Source organism: Balaenoptera physalus, assembly GCF_965194825.1.
Source record: "Balaenoptera physalus genome assembly, chromosome: 17".
NCBI lineage: Eukaryota > Metazoa > Chordata > Mammalia > Artiodactyla > Balaenopteridae > Balaenoptera > Balaenoptera physalus.
In genome coordinates, this window is record NC_138895.1 from 59,980,055 (window position 1) to 60,000,522 (window position 20,468).

General features: G+C 34.0%; 1 protein-coding gene across 2 annotated transcripts in view; it reads right to left on the reverse strand.

The window, feature by feature from the left end:
* Positions 1-20,468, reverse strand: part of CSMD3 (CUB and Sushi multiple domains 3) — a 1,197,521-nt gene that overhangs the window by 44,386 nt on the left and 1,132,667 nt on the right. For both annotated transcript variants that reach the window (XM_082433293.1, XM_082433292.1), the window contains 4 exons: positions 12,682-12,861; positions 10,922-11,095; positions 7,112-7,285; positions 5,339-5,412 (listed from right to left, as the gene is read on the reverse strand). In XM_082433293.1, coding sequence (XP_082289419.1) covers positions 5,339-5,412; positions 7,112-7,285; positions 10,922-11,095; positions 12,682-12,861 — 602 coding nt within the window. The remainder of the gene's footprint in view (positions 1-5,338; positions 5,413-7,111; positions 7,286-10,921; positions 11,096-12,681; positions 12,862-20,468) is intronic.

Consider the following 20,468-nt stretch of genomic DNA (forward strand, 5'->3'; position numbering starts at 1 on the left):
TACTTAATTTATATCTTTGATCACTTCAATAGTCAATGAACAGCCTCTCTTATTTCTCTCATCCCCAACCTTCAAATTTTAAAAGCTGTAAAGGCTCAGCAACTGTCAACTTATGTGGGTTTCTAGAAGAGAGTCTATGTCGTTACATATGTAAATGTGAGCTGTACATACACATACACAAATTCTAATACACATGTACTTAAGAGTCATCAGATGAACCTCTTTTCAGAGGTACAGGGCTGACCCTGGTATCTGGATACCCAAGGAAGCTGCTTGTAGGTGTCCGTTTAGATTATTTTGCAGAAATGGTCAATATGGAATGGTGTTGAATATCTTGGGCTCTCCCAGACTGCTCCAGCTAATCCTGACATTTTGATTACAATATCAATATTCTGGTTCTCACTGACTACACTAAAGATAACTTTGGCATAAGAGTAATTGTTGCTCTTACATGGGTCTAGGACTGTGGCAAGCCTTTGCTCTCTAAAGCATTCTACCTTGAAAGATGTTTTCATCTTGTAGTGTACTGTAAAATTTTTGTAAAAATATTAGCTGTAAACTTTTTCTGTGATAGATTTTTTTCCCCTATTAAGAACTATATTTACCCCTTTTAAAAATAACCCAAAGTTATTCAGTATGGTTTGCCTTTATCTTTTTAACTGCTTCTAGCATTACTTTATAACCAATCCTTTTTTCTTCTAAGAATAGAAGTGTTTTCCATTATAAGACCACATTTCAGCCAGGGCTGACTCTGAATGATGTCTGGATTCTCTACATGGCGTCTCTCTCTGCTTTGGGAAGCTCTTTAGTTAGACAAGCACTGTCAGTGGTGAAAGGAAAAAAAGCTAATTATTACTTGTTGGAGTCTTGTTTCAGGCATGCTGTAGCTTTGTGCAAGGTCCATTACTCTGCTGCTGTTGTCACTTGGATGCTACATTTACAGAGAAGTGGTTCGGCACCCAGCACACTAGTGATTGCCAAACACATCTGAGCATGTCAAGATGAATTTTTTAAACATTAGCAGAAGGTGTGTGACATAACACCGAGTTGACTTAAAAGAGATGCGGGGCACGGTTGTCTAGGTAACTGATTACTGTCAAGTTTGCCAGATACAATAGATAACTCCCTAGATAGAATACCTAGGACATTCCTTTTAAAGTCAGGTAGCTAAGAAGCTGTTTGGTTTCTTCAGTGTTCTCCACCTACTCAGGTAATATGGTTGTTCATGAAACATTAAATAGTAGGGTGAACTGTGGTTGCCAAGATGGCTACTGTTGTACCCAGGGCTCTGTATCTACAAAACTGGGTGGTCCAGACTTGCTATTGGAAACAGAAGCCAGAGAATGAAAGGTGTCAACAGTCACAAATAGTTGATCATGTTGTCTTTAGTTATTTTTGTCTCCCTACCCCTCAATCAAGGATGCTTTTGTAGTCTCTGTAGTCAAGACAGAGCTTTTTCATAATGGTTATTTTGGTAGGGTTAAATATCTTATGTTTAATACCTTGGAATTAAATATCTAAAATCAGATTAAAAATATTTTATATTTATAATAATTTTACGTAACAAGTCCTAAATCAGTGTAATGTGTCTTCCAAACTCCAAAGCTCAATTTAGAGTAATACAGCAGTTAGTGAAATATTTGTGTTTGGCATTTCCTCCATAATTAATCTGGATGTTGCATCAATCATTTTGATACTTACTCTCCTTACTACTAATATATTTTTAGCTAAAATTGTTCCAGTTTATAATATTTTAGATAAAAAGAGAAATTACTTTGAGTACTTTTTTCAAACACTAGAGTTTTTGTCATCTCTAGCAACAGGTGATATATTCTTATATTTTAGTAATTATATCAATGTCCAAAAATCTACTATATAAATCTTTATAGAAAAGGAGAGTGAACAAAATAAACACATTAAAGAGAAAATTAAGAAATGCAGAGTGCCTCTGCAATTTATAACTTTCTCCTTTCTCTTGTCCCTCCCAGAAGTGGGCTAACTATAGCTATGATTTTATTTAACTCACTACTGGTCACTAGATCAAACCAGAGGTAGATACAAAAGTTGGAACATTTTGATTCTCTGGATATTTGAAACTGAGATTGCGACAATTAATCACTTGCCGTATGTGGCTGAGATGTAAATAGAAATGATGCACCCTTTGCCATATGGCCAATCTACAGACAAAGAAAACGAAGTAGATAAATACAGAGTAGTGTAAGAGACTAAGTACTGTTGTCCAGTTCCTAGATTCTAGGCTTGATGAGTCTCACCGAGATCCTTCCTCTTGTGGCCTGGGACACACCTACACATGGCTTTTAATGCCTTTAGGTTTAAGCTAGCTCAAAATAATTTTTCTTACTTGTAAGCAAGAGTTTTTGGTCAACCAGTAGAGAAGTCTTTTCTAGTTATATAAGGCCATATTTATTTGGAATCCATCTATAAATTGATATTAGTTAGAATTACATAACTTCTTAAATTCTGTTGACTCTATACAGGTTTAGCAAACATAATTTATATATAAATATATAAAATAAGTATATATACAGATATATGCACATATCTGCCATAACCATGTATGAAAGTTGACACCCCTAATTTAACATACTCAGTATATCATTTGTAGTTTTAATAGAGATTAATAGAGATAATACAATTTTATTAGATTTTACTACATCTGAAATCTAGTCTATTCATATTTATCTAGATAGACTATAATGATCTAATGTATGTTTATTATCTGAATAGTATGAATTCAGGGTTAGTTTAACTTTGTGATAACATTTTTCAATGATTATAATAGAATTCTTAAAATTCAGAGTGAATGACTCTATTCATTTCATTGGATGACTATTCTAAACTCAATCTTATTTATTTCAATTTCCATTATCTCAAAGGGTATTTCCTAAAAAGGACTCAGATTCTTCAGAAAATCATCTGATTTAGTGTACAGACACTGACATCAAAATTCTGTATTCTGTAAAAATACTGCCATTGACTTGCTCTGTGATCAAAGCCAAGTCATGTGCTGTTTCAGTTTCTTGGTCTATATGATGAGGTCTAATACTGTTTAGCTAGTTCATTTTTCAAGATCTCGATCAACTGATAAAACATTTTATGGAGATATGAATCTAAAGTTTTCTGAAAACACCAACATAATAGAGACCGAGATGCTTTTTCACACTTTTGTATTGCCTAGACAGGCCTGAGGCAAACAGGAAGAATTGGAAAAGCTATCAAATCAATGTTCATACTGTGCCTGAACTGTAGATAAATGGAAACTATTTTTAGCAACAAATATATGGCACCTGTTATGAGTACTTCCTTTAGAAATGAATGTTCTTCGGGTTCACACTGAATTCCACACAAAATAGCGCAATTTAGAAAACCCTGCGACACAAGGCAATTGGGTAGCGTGTAAACTGGCTATTTCCTTTTGGAATTGGTATGCACTTTGGCTCCCCTTAGGCCCCTGTAGTGAAAATCTTGCTGAATCTCTACATAAAATCTAAACTGGAATAAGAGAGAAAAGAAAGTCAGCCACACATGACTGGGCATGTTAAAGAATTCTAATATTACAATCCAACTATGTGTTGTATAATAATAGGTTACAGTTAAATTATTTTTTCAGAAATTTCCCACATCAATGAAAATGTTTAAAAATTATTTTAGTATTACATACATATTATAAGAAAAAAGTCTTTTAGTCTTATTGCTTTCTTGAATAACCACATTTTTATATATTTGGTAACTCTTTGTCTCAGAAGTTTCTCTTTAAACCTCTTTGAGGCAGGAGATAGACGGGCCTCAGGCTGAGCAGGTTCTCTCCTATGGACAGAAGCTCCATAATAGCAGAAACTCCATAAAAGCAGGATGATGGAGGGGGCTGGGCCCTTCCCAGATAGAAGATAAGAGACCACATATTCCTCATTCTCAAAGTCAAGGAGACCTCCCCAACTACACATGCGCAGAAAATCTCCCTGGAGGTCAAAAAGGGAGGGGGCGCCACCCCATAGTAAGTGATGCCAACTACCCATAGCCCTCTTCACTAGAATCCACCTTGGCTGAGAGATGCGCACGCACACAGGGGAGGACCCTGAGATAAACCAAATACGGACTCCGAACCAGGCAAAGCAAGATGACTGGTCAAAGGAAACCCGGAAGAAATGCCCCATAAAACTGATTCAAACTGCCACTAGGGTGCAGATCTCTCTCTCTGAGCCCGCCCGTGTGTCTATCCACACATACTGTACTCATTTTCCTCCTAATAAACACTTCAGTTGCTTCACTACTTTCTGTCTTATGTGGAAATTCATTTCTTCATAGCTGACAGGCCAGGGCCTTGTCACTGGCCACTGGTCCCTGGTGGCCTGGTGGCTAGGATTCCGCACTCTCATTGCTGCTGCCTGACCTCCATCTCTGGTGGGGAGCCGAAATCCTGCTTCAAGCCGCTGCAGGCCGAGGTCACCCGGATCACTTTCATCTACACTTTTCCTCATTGTCCCCATATCTTCCTGTAGAGGTTACCCATTTACTCCCTCACTTAATATTTCTCTTACATACTAGCTACTGCTTACAGATTTTCCTATGCTCACAGCTCTCTCCAATTTTTATTTTATCCTCATGGTCAGGCTATATCTTGAAGCATATATTCCTTCTAATTTCTTTTTATTTCCACTCTTTCGTTTCTTGTTACCTTTTTTAAAAGGTGTTTTTGAATGCAGATATAAGCATGACTTTTTTTTCTGTTTGCATTCACAGGATTTGTGCACATGAACCAAAGCCTTTTGATCTAGCTTATATTAAATGGAAATACTTAAAGTATCCATTTGATGAAATAACTCAGACAACAGAAAGACAAATACAATATGATCTCACTTCTATGTGGAATCTAAAACAACAGCAAAAACCCGAACTCACATAAAAAGGGATCAGATCTGTGGTTACCAGAGCAGTGGCGGGGGGAGGGGGTAGGATTGAAGGAAGGTAGTGAAAAGGTGTAAACTTCTAGTTATAAGATATGTAAGTACTAGATATGTAATATACAACAGTGATGAGTATAGTTAACACTGCTGTATTGTATATAGGAAAGTTGTTAAGAGAGTAGGTCCTAATAATTCTTATCACAAGGAATTTTTTTTCTTTTTTGCTTTTTTTTATTGTATGTATATGAGATAATGGAGGACATACTCTCTGGATTGCTAACTAAAATTACTGCAGTAATCATTCACAATATATATGTCAAACCACTGTGCTGTACACTTTAAACTTATACAGTGAGGTATGTCAATTATATCTCAATAAAACTGGAAAAAAATAATGATAAAAAAGTACCCACTTGAAATCCAAATGTACTGTTTTGAGATCCATGACGTGGCACTCCTGGGTTTTCACATGAGGTACGGGTGGGTTCTAAAATAAAGATTAAAAACGTGATATTCCTTTAAAATTTACAGTTTTATTTAAATGTATATTTCTCCCACATAAAATAATTTTAAGACATCTAGGGTTTAATGAAAGGGCCCTGGGTAATAATAAAGAGTAAAATCTAATAACATATCTCCATGAACAGAAGCCTGCTAATCTTAAAGCAGGAAATTCAGGTAGACTGCAGTTTATATGAATTATGCAATTCTTGAACTTTGAACCCTTCTAATATAAAAGCACTTGACATCCAACTAACTCTGTGAATAAAAAGTTAAGGGCAAATGAAGGATATGAAAGAGGAACACATACATAAAACATTTGCTCAACGACTTTACTAAGTTATAATATCAAGTAGGGTAATATTCCCTTCAAGAAATAATTATTTTTCCAGAAACAGGACTTAGTTATTCGCATTTTTCACTGACACCTGTAGGAGATTCAGGCATAAAAATGGTAGGGCTGGTAGTCTCTGATTTGGCTAGCTTGTATGACAGGTTATTTGGTTAGTTTATTCAATGTGGAATTTAATTTTAGGAGAAAAGGGAACACTCATACACTGTTGGTGGGAATGTAAATTGGTGCAGCTGCTGTGAAAAACAGTATGAAGGTTTCTCAAAAGCTAAAAACAGAACTGCCCTATGACCCAGTAATTCCACTCCTGGGTATATACCCCCCCAAAAAACTAAAACACTAAATCAAAAAGATACACATACCCCAATGTTCATAGCAGTGTTATTTACAATTTCCAAGATATGGAAGCAACCTAAATGTCCATTAACAGATAAATGGATAAAGAAGATATGGTATATATATAGAGAGAGAATAGAATACTACTCAGCTATAGCAAGGAATGAAATTTTGCCATTTGCAGCAACATGGATGGACCTGGAGGGTATTATGCTAAGCAAAATAAGTCAGAGAAAGACAAATACTGTATGATATCACTTATATGTGAAATCTAAAAAATACAACAACTAGTGAATATAACAAAAAATAAGCAGACTCACAGATATAGAGAACAATCTAGTGGTTACCAATGGAGAGAGGGAAGGAAGAAGGGGCAAAATAGGGGTAGGGGATTAAGAAGTCCAAACTACTATATATACAATAAGCTATAAGGATATACTGTACAACACAGGACACATAGCCAATATTTTATAATAACTATAAATGGAGTATAACCTTTAAAAATTATGAATCACTATACTGAACACCTGTAACTTACACAATTTTGTACATCAACTACACTTCAATAAAAAACATGACAACAAAACACAAAATTTAGGATTACAGAAATGTACTTAGAGCTATTTTGAAATCAAAGTACCTTTTTAATATTTTTGAAGCAAGTCTAATTTCACTTAAATATGCTTTATTAACTATAAAGCTCTATACAAATGTTAGTACTGATATTTCATGATATTAATCTGGAAGCTTTTTTCTTTTTCATTTTACTGATAAACAGGGAAACTATTTTAAGCATTTATTCTAGAAGTTTTACGCGCTAAAAATAATATATGTTTAACAACATTAATTTTCAGTGCCTTCCAATGGCTTCTATATTTTACATTTGTTTTTCACATTTAGCCAACTATAGTTTATAGGATAAAGAAAACCATTAAACCTTCCTATTATCTATTAATTCCCAAATTACTGAGCATTATCAATCTTTAATTAATATTACCTATGCAGTGAGGTGATGAACCACTCCAAGTGCCATCTGCTTGACATATTCTGGTGCTAGATCCCACTAATATGAAAGGAGAATTGCAGCTGAATGAAACCTCTGACTGGTATATAAAGCTTTTGCCTTCTCTTTTCCCTTGGGCAGGTATACCAGGGTCACCACAAAACTTCGCTGGAAGTGAAAAGAAAGACAATTATACAGTGATTTAGATTCATCAAAGTTCAGAAAAATGATGAAAATAACTGAAATACTGCACTAAAGTGACATGCTATCCATGTTAATCTATCCCAATGAAAATTTGTTTAGCTTTTGTCTACATGAATAAATGCTGAATATTCAACTCAGCATAATATTTTTTAAAAATTAGTCTGATCCAAATATTTTTCCACCTAGTAGACCACCTTAACAATCATAGATTTTTTGGTATTTTTTTGTTCTATATTGACCAGAATCAAACCACATATTTGTACATACAGGCTACAAAGTTGGAGTGTATTCTTGAAAAGGCATGTGATTCACAGATAGCTCTATCAGAAACAAACAACCATAATGGTCTAGGATATACTCTCCAGATTGCTATGTATTTTTTTAATGTATATAAAAGATATAGTTATTTGTTTCAATGATACGCGCTCTGTTGAACACTCGGATCACGTATCCTAGTATCCGAGTATTCAGTTGTCTTCCTCTTCAAAATATTGGCGGGGGGGGGAGGGGGTTAGTTTTTTAAAGAGAAAAGAAGGCCATCAGAATCCAGATCCATACAAAACCAAGGAATCTCAGTGTTCTCAATCACTGAAGAAATCAACTTGACAATAGCTCTAAACAAATTGATTAGATGATTCCATTCAACATATATTTTTAAAGTACTAAAAAACAGACACTATTCTAGGTAATATTAGGTGCTTGCACTTATTAGTAAACAAACTAAGGTTCCTGCACTTGTGGAGTTTATGCTTTTGTGAGGAAAGCAAACAAACAATAAACATAATTAATAAGTAAAAATGGTAGTATATGGGAAGATAATAAGTCCCCTGGGGAAAAATAGTGTGGGCGAAGGAGATCAGGACTGTACGTATGGATGTGCTAGATGGTGAGTAGTGGTAGCGGATTTTAATAAGGTAGCATGGGTGTCTCTCACTGAGAAAAGATTTGGAGGAAAAAAAACATTTAGCCTTGTTGATATCGCAAGGGAGAACATTGCAGATAGAGGAAACAGCATTGCCAAAGCCCTGTGCTGGGTCAAATCTAGCATGCTGGAGGAAGAGTAAGGCCGGTGAGACTGGAGCAGAGTAAGCACGCAGAAGTGTAGGAGAGGATGAGATCAGATGGCTTCAAATCGGACACCTACCAGGATAACAGAATAAACAAGAATTGCTCCAGGAAACCTGGAATAAATACCTTATTTATAGAATACCTTAGTCTCAAACTCAGTGTTCAAAGACCTTCCCTGAAATTCAAAACTCTAAGAGAAACTTGGACTTTTAAGCCTCTTTTTAGAAATATTTTTTTCTTTTAAAACAGTTAAGATGAAAAGTAATCATAAAGTAAATATTAAAATAAAATAAACTGGGGAAATGTACAAAGTATAGTAACACATGTAAAATAAATATTTATTTATTGTGTTTTGTTTTAATTTTCACCATTTCTTAGGTATTGTAAGCCTTAGTGGTACTTGGCATCCAAGCACTTCTAGCAACATAATATCAAACCCCAAAGGCCAGGCTCCTTGTGTTATTAGTCTTCGTATCTCTAGCAGATTTTAAATTCAATGGATATTTCCTCAGTGAACATTATCAATGGGTATTTCGGCTTTAGCAATCATTTCTCTTACTAAGTTATCTCATAGTTATTTTATAATTTACTTCTGAAATGTTTCTCTAGCATATTTCTGCTGAGTCATTCAACACAGAATCTTATCTTTATTCAATGAAAAAAAGAAAGGAGGAGAGATGCAACCACATAAACTCTTCAATCCCCCCTCCCAGTCCCCCCATCATTCAATCTGTTTCTATCTCCAGATTTTCATGTACTAAACCAAACAACCTACTGGTGTCAGGTTTAGAGGCTTAAGACACAGTGTTTATTTTCAAAAGGCTTCAGTTCACAGTGATATAAACTTTAAGATAAAAAGGCATAGTTTGAACAGATTTAACGAGAAAAGATTTTCTTCTTTGTTAAATACCTAAAATTATTGAATTTGGCTATTCAATGGATAAGAGAATTGTCTCTTAGGTCTACCTTCTCTGAACTGGAATTCATACTCTTCCATTTACTAGTAATATGACTCTAGGCCACACAATAATGTAGCTGGTCCCCTAAATGATGGTAGAGTTACCCAATGTCCTTACAATTTGACCTCTCTGAGCCTGTGTCATTATCTATTAAAATGTCATGACTAAACATACTTAGCCAGGAGTTCTATGTACTAAAAATAATATATGTAAAGCAACTGGGACAAAGTGAGCCTTATTATATTTGGATATTTATTACAATTTAAATGTCTATAGTAAGTATTTTATTATTATTTGCATTTTAATAGATCAAAAAATAAAACATTATATCAAGAAACTTCTTGATTGAGATTTTTTCATTCATATCAAACAAACTTTACCATAAACTCATATCTGTAAAATCCCCTTGTCGCTATTTATTCTGAAGTAGCTATAGAATATCTAGTCTCATTCAGAACACATTGGTCTGTTTTAAGATGATCCTTAGCATCAGAATTTTAAGGGTTAATTTGTGTGACATCAGCCTTGAGGCTTGGAACACACTCTAATAAATCATATTACCTAGAAGGAGCTTCTTTAGATGCTGCATAAATTGAAGTCTAACAGACTACAACTGCAGAAGTAAATTAGTTTTATCTCTCATGCTCAATAAAACTGGTTAGTAATACTCTCCGTAGCAAATGTGATAATGAATGATCTGATGGGCCAGCAAAATGGTGGTATGCATGCCTAGTATTTGCAATCACTTAATAGGAAGCTCTTCAAATAAACTATCAGGTTTATGATTGGCCTTTTGAAATGAGAAATTTAAAATTAATAATGTAGCTTATTTTTTCCACTTTTTCAGTAATGGTGGAGCTTTTGCATCACATTTTAAGAGATCCTTTATTACTTCAAGGTCATTTAGGTAGTGTTGTAATATTTAAAACTTTTATATTTAATTCCCTAATGATTTGACATTGATTTGTTATTTGGTGTGAGACAAAGATTGTGTGTGTGTGTGTGTGTGTGCGCATGTGTAAACGAATTGCATTATTGCATTAATTGAAATGTCCATTCTTTCCCCACTGATTTGTTCTATAATACATCAAGTGTCAATAAATGGTTCTGTGCTCTCTATTCTCTAACACTGGTTTACTTTCTATCCCTGCACCAATGCTGTAATGTCTTAATTACTATAGCATTCTAAGTTTGATACCTGCCAAGGATTGCACTACATACCAGAGGTACAACAGTGAACAAAAACAAAAATCTCTGCCTTTAAGGAACATAAACCTGAGTAGAGGACATCACCCAAAAAAATAAGATGTGTAAAATGTATAGTGTGTTTTGCAAACAAAGCAGTTTAGCCTAAAAGTTAGAGCAGAAGAAATATAATGGTTGGATTGCATAAAAAATAGCTACACTGGTAAATGCTGATTTTAATTGAATTTTAATTATGCATGGGAAAGACTTAACAATCTCATATTTGTCCTAGCAAAATCTGAAAAAAATTATGTAACAGCTGTAATCACAGTAAAGTAGCTCTAAGAGAGTGAAAACATGTAATTTTAAGTATGGAAAGTATACTTACGTAAGCACTGTGGTACTTCCCCACTCCAGGTACCATTCCCTACACAGGTCAAAACAGCAGGAAAGGATAGTTCATAGCCTGGAGAACAGATGTAGCTAATACTAAAGCCCCAGTCGAAATTTGTTCCTTCCAACCTTCCATTAGAAATCTGGGGAGGAGTTGGGCAGGTAACAGCTGTAATTACATTAAAAATGATTAGACACAGCTGTTGAAATATCCTGGTGTTAAAAACATAAATATCATTAGAAGAGGCATATGTGCTAATTTAACCTTTTGGAGGACAATATGGTGTGGCATGTTTTATTCTCCTGGTAGTATTCCTGAAACATCCCTGGAATTAGTCCTTCCAGGATGTGACTACTTCTTGGCAACATAATGGCTACTGGTTGTCAGATATTCTCTTACAAAATAACAAGCTTTCTGACATTGAAGGGAAGGCAAAGAGAGGGTGACCTTCTATCCAGTATACTGCAAATGATAAATTACTGGTTTTATATAAAACTATTTTCCAGTGACATTTAGAAAGACTGAAGAGCTGGGTTGTTTGGCTATATAAAGTGTCAGCATTGTAGCAAGGAATTTGGGAGTAATTCTGTGACATTTTTGAAAACACAGATCATGTATCTCATTAAAATATTCAAATTGGTTCTATCAACCACTTAGAGTCATATACTAAAACTTATTATATAGTTTCTAAATGCATTATAAAATTTTTAAACATTCATTTTTAAAATTAAGTTGTCCTTGAGCAAAGATGGGTTAGATAAGGTGACAGAGGTGAAGGGAAAAATAGGGGTACCAATTACAAAATCTAAAAATGAGGAATGATTTTATTTTGATGACTAGCAACATATATAAATAAATTTTGGGAGTTGTATAACATTGTCATTATCAGAATCAATTAATAATATATGAAATAATTTCTAAAATATAAAATGTCCGTTCATATATTTTCACAGACTAACTGTATATTTATAGTGATCTGATTAGGAAACTGTACAATCAAGAAGAAAAGACACATATTGGTATTATTCTTTTGTGTTAGATTACATCAGGGAGATAGTAAACTGGCAATTCATAGGCATTTAGAGATGCACCCTAATGAGAAATCTCGATGATTAACAATCAGTATTACTATAAAATAGTATAAATTATCTGACATTGTATCTACAGTATTTCACAAATAATAAAAAAATTGGCAAAAATTATGAAAATATTTTCAATGGAAAAACAAATAGCATAAAGTAGTAAACTTACGCCTATATTGACTAAAATATTACTTCTAGATTGCATTCTTTAAAGAAACAGGTTTACCTTTTAAGAAAAAGTACAGTTCTACAGTTCAGGCTGATTGTTTTCAAATTATAGAAAGTTTTTCTTCCCAGCCATGAATAACTTGACCCAGGTGGATAATCAAGTTAAAGTTCTAGTTCATTATGGTTATATTCTCTTTTAAGTATTCATCAATCAATATAAATGATGATAGTGATTACACATCACAGAACATGATATTTTTGTTATTTTGGTTGTATGACAGTTCATTATCATTACTTACAATGAGATATAATGTTTTTGTTAAAATGTCTTAAAATCTTATATGTTATTATCTATATGGTTTAAAGCACTCAATTTTGGTACCAGAAAAAAAAAATGAAACAATACAAAAAAAACACTATTTAAATTTACTTTAAATTTGCATATTAATGCAGAAAATATGTGGTGGTTATCACTTATAAATATTGAAGAAATCATTATCATACCTCTACAAGCTGGCATTACCCCACTCCAAGTGCCATTAGTTGTACAAGTCCTGATACTGGAACCATTCAATTCCATTGTATAGCCTGGCTGGCACATGTAGGAAACATTTTGTCCAACCACATAATCATCTCCATATCTCAGTCCACTGGCTGGTATACCTGGGTCTCCACAACTGATTACTATCAATATTGGATTGGAAGAGCAGATAGTTAATGTGGCATGTATTTAATGGAAAGAAATAGTAAGCATATGGCATACTTAATATAAAAGTAGGGAAAATTAGTTATCATGCTCATTTTTAATGATAAAACATAAGCATATTTAAACCACATACTGGCAGTTCCTGATTATGATCAGTTACTTATTACACATTCTATACATATGGCTCAGAAACTGCCATTTAGACTCGAAAAGGCCAGGTTAATATGCTATTATGTTGTAAAAAACTCTGATATGGTAACCTCTTTTAACCTGAATTAAATAATCATGGAGAAGCCATCCTATAGGATCGAGATTTTTAACATAATATTTGAAATTTATACTCCTATATATGGTTACTGAAATCTCTAATTTATCAGGCTTGCTGGACTGAGAGTATATTTTCTGCACAGTGCCACTCAACTGGATATTATCATAGTTTTTAACTAACATAATGCTAGGTGCAAAAATAATAATTTTATTGAATAAATGAAAGAATGAATAAACTATAAAATGTGAATTTATCACATACTGGGCAAGATACATAATTTGTGGGCCTAGTGAAAAATGAAAATGCCAGAGCTAGGGATAGAGAAATCAATTTCCCATTTCCATCATCTCATTGCCATCCCAAGTGACAGAACAACCCTCAAGAAATTGCGACCTCCACTCTGGAATGTGCTTGCTTCCTGGATTAGGGGTGAGTAAGAGGCCTCTGTCAAGTGCTTGCCAAATTTGCCTTGTATCGCCAGTCTAGGAAAGGGTTAGCTGCTGCCCTGCTCTGCCCCAAGACTCCATGAGTACAGCCAACTCCAAGCAGCCCCACCCACGCTTGCACCCAGACCCCACAAAGGGGTGGAGAACAAAGGTGCAATGTGAGCCTCCTTCTGCTAATGACATGATGGACCGGCTGTGCAGAAGGCATCAGTGGCCCAGAGCAGGGGTGGGAGTGGGAAGGCCAGGCAGGGCCAGGGGCACCAGGTGGTAGGGAGCTAAAGGCCTATAACCCATCCTAGAAAGACAGGGAGGCAGGGAGGCAAATTGTACAAGAGCAGACTCTCCAAACCTTCAGCACATGCTCCATTGTCCCAGTGGGCTTTAATTATAAAACACAAATTCAAAGATTAAATCATTAAGAATTTTGGGATGGTGATCACAGAGCATTAAACACCAATCACAGGAGCCTTTTGAGCACGAGATTCTAACAATCATGCTGGTCCATAAAGCTGTCTCAAATTACATATATAATATTCTCATTTATAAAATGACGCCACACAAAAACTTTCAAAAAGACTGGTGACAGCATAGGAAACAGAATTAAGTCTAAATATGGCATTTAAGAACAAGGCATAACAGAGATCATATATAAGCCACAAAAGCACTTGCTGTTTTGAGAAACATGATTTAAGCATGCTTGGCTAAACACTTTCTGGTGGCTAAGAGAAAAAGGAAAACACAAAAGGTCACATCACTTTTCCTTTTCTGGAGACAAAAATCATGTGGCATACCTGCCTTTTAGTATTTTTTTTTGCCTTTTGAATTTTTTTTTTTTCATAAAAGGACAAATAATATTACCAGGTAAATCTAAGTTATACTGTCCCATTTTTATTTTGAATTAATAGTAATTGATTAATAGGTCCCATTTTGGAAGTCTAGGGTTAAAGACTAAAAATAGATTAAGACATAGAGGACCTTAATGACAATTAAATTATATTGTATTTATTAATTTACCATTAAAATTATGAATGTCAAGGTTTTTTTCATATTATTTTAATCTGTTGAGCCTAAGAAATTTAGGACCATGAATGATGACATTTAAATTAAAGAATAATAGTCACAACACTCCGCCTGCTAATCCTCAGAGCCCTGAAGAGTTTGCTGAAATCACACTCATTGAGTGTTTCTGACTCCTAATAAGAGTTTTGTATATAGGATGATTTTAATTCTTTTAGTTACTGATGAGGAAAATATTTTTTAAATCGTACAACTGAGTTGGATAGGAAATCAAATCCTGCTTGTTTACCATAAAATGTCAATTCTTTTTGCAGTTTTAAAACGTGTAATCATATAAAAATGAGTTTAAGACTTCAATTTATTTTATTTTACTTGTTACTTTATATTTTTAATCTAGATTCAAAGCTAAGAAGAAGGAAAATTAAAGAGAACACCAACAGATAGTTATTGTTTTCTGGGCAGCGCTTTACAGACTGAATTAGAATTCTGGCAAGAAAGAACAGCTAACCCAGTCGTAAGGCACATGAGCTGAGTGAGATGTAGCCACCGAAAGAGAGGACAGAGGGTTTATTTTAGAGAAGCACTGAGGAAGAGTTCTGCATAACTTGGCAGCATCATGAATGTAATGCCTGATAACAACAGCTTCAGAAGGATTTGTTCTGGTGGTTTCATAATGAAGCAAAGGCCAAAGAGGAAGTTTCCAATAGCAACAATCTTTGTAAACAGCACCTGCTCCACAAGTCAATTCAGTCACCACCAGCTTGTTTTCAGCAACAAAAAGAGGCTTTCGGGTTTTTTTAGGCAAAACCTTAGAATCGTAGCTCTTTAGGGCTTTCCCCTAAAATTCAGAGACATTAGTGCCTAACAACAGGGTGCTGTGGTTTAATGCAAGAGAATCTTTTCTAAGGTCACCAAATCCCTTACGCACACAGAAAGAGTGCACGCACACAGCAAGAGTGCACGCACACAGCAAAAGTGCACACACACGCACGCATCCACACACCCACAACCCAATAAACTCCATGAAGACAGTTATTTTGTCTCTTTTCTACACCACTGTATTCTCTGAGCCTAGTCTTGGGCATGACTCACCATAAGAGATAAAGTAAAATATTTGTTTAAAGAATAAATGAGTGAATGAGTATGTAAGGAATGATTAAACAACTCAAATTCTCAAAAACACATAAATTGAAAGGTTTGAGTTTGGTTTTGTGGGAGCTTTTCTCATTAGCTTCTATCATGTAATTGATGCTTATTTGGCATCATTTATGATAAATCTAAGTATATAACCTCTATGCTAAATATAAAACATAATTGTGGTAATTCTAGTCAATCTATGCCACCTCAAAACTACTTTCTCTTTTAACTTCTTAAATGAGCATTATAAATATGCATTTTTAAATAAAATATGATCACATTACCCACACTTTTATAACAGAATTCATTTTTTACTCAATATCTAATGAACATTTTTGCATGTCAATACATATAGATCCATTTAACTTGTTTTTAATGACATGATATTCCCTTGCATGGATATACATGCAATATGATTCATGTAACCAAACCCCTGTGACTGATATTTGAGTTATCCCATCATTTTCCCACTGTACACAGTGCAGCAATGGTCATGCTTGCTTGAACATTATTATACACGTGCTTTGCTGGGTTTCAAGTCCAGAACAGAGTTCTGTAGCACAATGAAGTTCCAGAAAGGTGCTCAAGCCACTTCCCTGGTAACACTTCTGATTCTACACAATCTCCCAATGCAAAAGTTAGTTTCCTTTTTATATCTCAGTAAGGTAAGTTTTCTCAACTTTAACCTTGGCACTATGACATTTGGGACCAATAATTCTTGGCTGCTTTATGCATGGGGGGTGTTTAACATTGATCTCTACCTGCTAGATACCAATAGCACATCCCACTCACCTGCAATGTGACAGCCAAATATATGTCCAGACATTGCCCCTGGGAAGCAAAATCACCCCTGTTTGAGAACCGCTGCACTGAAGGATAATTCTCTCTTCTTGAGAAGATTTAGATGATTTTTTAGCTTCATCTCCCCCAGTTTCATGCTGGGATAGCCCCCAGCTTTCTCTTGTGTAAGACTAGCCCAGCTCCCTGACCTATCCTCTACCAAAAAAATCCATGAGAATTCTCAGGTTGGTAAAAAAAAGATTGGGTAAGGGCCATTTCTGTGCTGGTTATTTGGAACAAAAAGCCGTAGTTTCATTCATCACTGAATATGATTAAGTATGCTGTCCCTGGCCCAAATGACTTGTAGGATGCAGAGCATTGATCAGTTTGGAAGCAGAAGTCCTGGTAGGTTAAAAAAAAAAAAAAAATCCAAGAAACAAATTATATACATATATATATATATATATATTTTTTTTTTTTTCTTTAGACCTGACAGCCAATCCTTACTTGACAAGCCCTGTCCTGGCACAGATTGTTATCTTTTTCCCAAACGCTATGTGCCCTAGGCACCAGAGGTGGCTCTGCCTGTTAGATTTTGTGAAAGGTAATGTTTCCATACTATTAGTATCTTGAAGGGTTTCTGTGTTAACAAAAATGTATATATGTTTTCAATGAGTATTTACTTGTGCTTAGTTTTTAGATCTTCTCTCTCAGTCTGAACAATACAGAAGGGGACTTCGCAAAATCTTAAAATCAGGACACTGTTACGAGCTTCTTGGTATTGTAGCAAATATCTTTTCCTTTCAGCTTGGTTTAAGTTCTGTGGATGTTTCTTAACATTTATAATTTCTCTGCCAATGTGTTCATGATATTTGAATGCATGGTTTTGATCTCATGAGATATTCTTTTACTCACCCATGAGAAAATTAGTTATTTGGTGGAAACTTCATACTCTAGCACTGGCGGTGGGTTTAATAAGGACCTGTCTGGAGATGCAGAAGGAGAGGTGTAGAGAAGAGGGAAGAGTTCTTGGTTTTGAGGCATATTTTTAGAGAAAGATTAATTAAGTGTACAATTTCGCAATTCCTCTATAATCTGAAGCTGGAGAATATTAGCAGTTAGAATTTATGTGAGGAACATTTTATCCTTTTACCAATATCTGTAATAAGGCTAGATATGAGGAAGAAAAGTAGGGGCATTACCATTATTATTAAATTATGTTTATTCCAAAAATGTTTTCTAAAATCATGAAAATGGATAAGGAAAATCACAGGTGACACATCTACACATGTGATTGGAAAGGAGTTTTTTAAGAACAAAAAAATCTGTGTGTGTTTGTGCGTGTGTGTGTGTTTGTTTTGCTGCTGGGCAATCAAGCAAATGAAAGGTATATTTGCAAATCACTCTGGTAGGAAATTCTCAAAGGGCAAAAATGCTTGAAATGCCAAAGCTACTTTACTGCGTGTGAAATATTAGAGACCAGAGACCAACCTTACTAAACTGTGCCAGTTCCTGGCAAAGGGTTCTATGATAGGATCTGGGTAAATGATTTTTTATTAACTGAATCCATAAGTCATCCAATTATATTATATACCCGCGGTTCTCTTTCTATTTCATTTAAACTGTATTTTATATAAACTATATTACTATAATAAGTTAAAAATAAAATAATATTCTAAAAATTGGATCACTCCTTTGGTTATCACTATGCAGGAAGTACCAGTTGCCGAAGGATAACTAGCCCAGTGACAGAGGGGGAAAACACTTAAAGTAACCAAAATTTTATTTTAAAAATGTAGAAAAAAAAATCTAAATATAATTCAATTCTTTATATTTTATTTTCATTCAACCATTGTAACTAGATGATTTATTCAACTATATTTTAAGACTTTTATTAATTCTTTCCTATTCAAATCATCCTATATTGAAATGTGTGTCATATAATCAATCTTGTTGATTTTATCTCTTTCAACTGATATTGTCCTAAATCTATCAGATCCCTATTTTGAATTATAATATATGTGATTCAACAGTACTCCTATTCTTTTCTTTTGACTCATCATATTAAAATATTTCATCTCCTGCAAGATTTAGATTTATTATTGATATACCTGTACTATATGTTTGAACTCTCATCTTGAGATAACCAAAAAATTATTGCTAAGCTATATAGAGAAAATTGCAATTTTAAGTGGAAAGTACTGTTGAGCAAACACAAATTTTACAAGTGGTCAGCTCATTAAAAAATGATATAACTTTGCAGAACTCCAATTGGTAAATGTAGACAAATTGGAAAAGTAAGAGAGGAATAGGCTATAAATTAACAAAACATTTCTATATGCCTTATAAGCAATGTCCTGTATTTATATCATGTCAAATATATTTGACTATGGTAAAAAAAATAGGAAATAAAGCAAGAAAACAAGGAGGAGGAAAAATATAGAAGGAGAAAATGAAGTGAACTTGATAACATTGCTTCCTGAGTCAAAAAGACTTGAGTTTAAATCTTAGAATCTACATTTACTAGCTGTGTTAGCACAGGAAAGAAAGTTATATTTTCTCTGTAAGATACCATTTCTTCAAATGTGAAATAGAAAGAATAATAGTATATACTTTATAGATTTATTCTGAGGATTAAGTGAGAGAACTTGTGTAAAGCACTTAACATAAATCCTAACAAACGGTAAACAATGACAAATTTATTTATTATGAATAGAAATAGTAACACTTTGAATGAAAAGAAAAAAAGGAAGGTTTTGTTTTCTTTAGGTGGGTTTTCCAAAAATTGCAATCAGGAATTTGGTTTAGAAATTTAGTTCAATACTTTAAATTTTTTCATACTTAATGTAATTCATTTTAAATTCATATTTATGTCCTTGCATATAGATACTAGAAAAATAATACCTACAAAAGGCAATTACATTAAAGCAAAATTTATTAAAAATATACTTTATTTGAATTTAATGTTTCTGGTATATATAAGAAAGAAAAAAATTAATTTAATGGGAAATTTCATCCATTTATGTGGCAGAAATAACTGTTTAGTGGTGAGCTCTGCCAGTATTCAGTAAATCAGTTAAATGATTTGGTGCCTCAGTTTTCTGCCCTATGCATATAAGTCTACGATACAATCTCTTCCAGCTCCAAAATTACATGATTCTATCAACCATATATTGAAATTAACTTCCACTGCAAATTAATGAGAAGGACTCTGAAACATTGGTTCTAATCAACAACAGATCACCACATATAAAAATTTCAGTATGTTAGATTCTTTAATTACAGGAGTTTAATCTGTTTTAATTTCCACTGAAACCTCTCTCTGTGTTTCTTTTTGAAGGATATTTTTATTTTTGCTTTTGGTTTGGGTTGCTACTGAGGTGTTTGCCTGTGAAGTAAATCAACTGTTAAAATTCTCAGTTTCTAGTTTAATAGCAATTCATCATCTAAAAGCTAATGCTTGAAATACCTTACTCAACACACTATTTCTCCTTGAAGAACTGACATAAAAAAGAGACTTTATATTTTGATATGTTATTTGCTCCCGGTCTGTGTTGAATTGAGTGTTTTTTAACTTGTTTAAAAATTCCTAAGGAAAACCAAAAACAATTCAGTAAAAAATTTAATCTAATTTTCAATCTTAAGAACAAGTATGTGTTTTTCTTTACTAAAGTTGGAAAATACTGTAAATAAAAGACTTAGGCATATATCCATGAATAAAGAAACTGTTATTCAATGTGAAAAAAAATGTTACTCAGTATATTTCCTTTATTCTGAATATATTCATTATTTCCTTCTTTTTCATAACTGTATATTGAAAACATACTATATACCAGAAACTGTGTGCTATGTTATCTATAAATTACAAGCCCTCTCTGCAAGTATTTTAAAATGGAGTGGAATGGTAAGTCATGTGCACTAATAGCTAAAATAAAAT